General features: G+C 26.6%; 1 protein-coding gene across 2 annotated transcripts in view; it reads right to left on the bottom strand.

The window, feature by feature from the left end:
• LOC107641803 (ethylene-responsive transcription factor WRI1-like) overlaps positions 1 to 1,776 on the bottom strand; it is a 10,209-nt gene that overhangs the window by 3,796 nt on the left and 4,637 nt on the right. For both annotated transcript variants that reach the window (XM_021123503.1, XM_016345257.2), the window contains exon 6: positions 811 to 887. In XM_021123503.1, coding sequence (XP_020979162.1) covers positions 811 to 887 — 77 coding nt within the window. The remainder of the gene's footprint in view (positions 1 to 810; positions 888 to 1,776) is intronic.

The following is a 1,776-nucleotide window of genomic DNA, read 5'->3' as shown; positions in this document are numbered from 1 at the left end:
ACTTCAAAGACTTTTAAAATTAATATTGTAATCTTAACTTAATTAAAGTCTAAACATTATAAAATACTATATAAACTATCCGAGCATTTGTTGTGTGGGGACACAGAGTCACAGACAAACGAGAGTCTGCCAACTGCACTTGCAGAATCATTTGACATATTTGACAAATGCAAAGGTTTGTTTGCATTCTCTCAAATTCAATTGTTTTTAACAACCATGATAAAAAATTTAGACCTAAAATTTTTGCGTATGGTATATTTTCAATTTTCACTACTAAACTATTATCCTTAGACCTTAGTTGCTTAAATTTTACATAAATGATTGGAAATCCTTTATTTTTTACCAACATCGTATTTTTATATAAGGAAAAGTATAGGGTAATTTATAAAAATACTTCTATTAAACACAGTCATAAAAAATATATTTTTATTAGACACATCTACAAAGACACTTCTATTAAATACAGTTATAAACAAGAGTTGGTAGAAATTGATAAAAATGTTGTTGGTAACGTAGCGAAATTGTTTGTATAATTACATCTGTGTATGTTTATCAAGCTTTGGACATAGAAATATTTAATGGCATGGTGTGCACATTAATAGTCTATTTTTTCTTAGCTTGATCATGTTTTTCACTTATTTTTCAAACAAATACATATATATTGGTAAAAAAAATTATTAGCCACATAACAATACTCTAAAATTTTATAAGTTATAATGCAATTCTTTTTTTCAACTTAGCACTTTCCTATGACACAAAATTTTGGGAACATGCATGTTTAGGGAATAATAAAAAAAGAAATTTACTTACTATAGGTCCCCAGATAAAGGTACTTGTTGCCATTTACTCTTCCAATTCGTGCTTCCCACCTTCCATTGTGGTGATGCCTACTCAAAAATCCAGAAATATTTCAATGAAAATAAGAGAAAATTTTATTTCTCTTTTTTGAGAGATTTTAACATAATATCTCATCCAATTTATTTGTAAAATATACATTTTTTTTTTATAATTTTAAATATGTCATATAGTTATTTCAATTACAAATACGTTTATAATATTATATCGCGTGCATTGTGTATTAGGAATGTAAATGATCTTCATGCTTGATGCTTGCTTTGAATGGATTTAAATGAATAGTATAATAGAAAAAGATTATTTATATAAAAAAGGGTGATGTATAAATAAACTAACCTCGCCACTCCACGATACTTGGAAACACCTCTCGAAAATCCACTGCTCCTTCTTCGCAGAGAAGCCAAGTATTCAGTTTGTGAAATATCCTTCATTTCCTCAATTTCCTTGGCATATGTTTCCATCTGCATTGTTCATCCAAAGTTAATTAATTATAAGTTATATATAATCTTCCCAAAATATAAGAAAAACTGGCTTTCAATGTAACAAAAATTGCATGCTTGGATTGTATTTTTATCTTTAGGATTTTGTAAAAAAAAAAATTTACAACATTTTAAAAACAAAAATATTAAAAATAAAAATATATACCAAATACCAAAAGTCTAATCTCGTTTAGATAAAATATTGAAAATAAAATCCGAGACCTCTAGGTCAGGATAGAAAGACTATGTCATTTGAGTTATAACTCGTTAGATTTTGAAAAAAATTTTACTATCATTTTTAATGAAGATATCATTCAAATTGTTATTCTTTGATAAGTATTTCCTAAGCAACATAATTATTCACAAGTAATTTTTTTTATTAAAGACAGAGAGACACAAACTCGCGACCTCTTATATATATATATATATTAGTATACCGGAA

This window comes from Arachis ipaensis, chromosome B05 (genome assembly GCF_000816755.2).
Source record: "Arachis ipaensis cultivar K30076 chromosome B05, Araip1.1, whole genome shotgun sequence".
NCBI lineage: Eukaryota > Viridiplantae > Streptophyta > Magnoliopsida > Fabales > Fabaceae > Arachis > Arachis ipaensis.
Note: the sequence above shows the minus strand (reverse complement) of the source record. Positions and strands in the feature narration are given on the sequence as shown.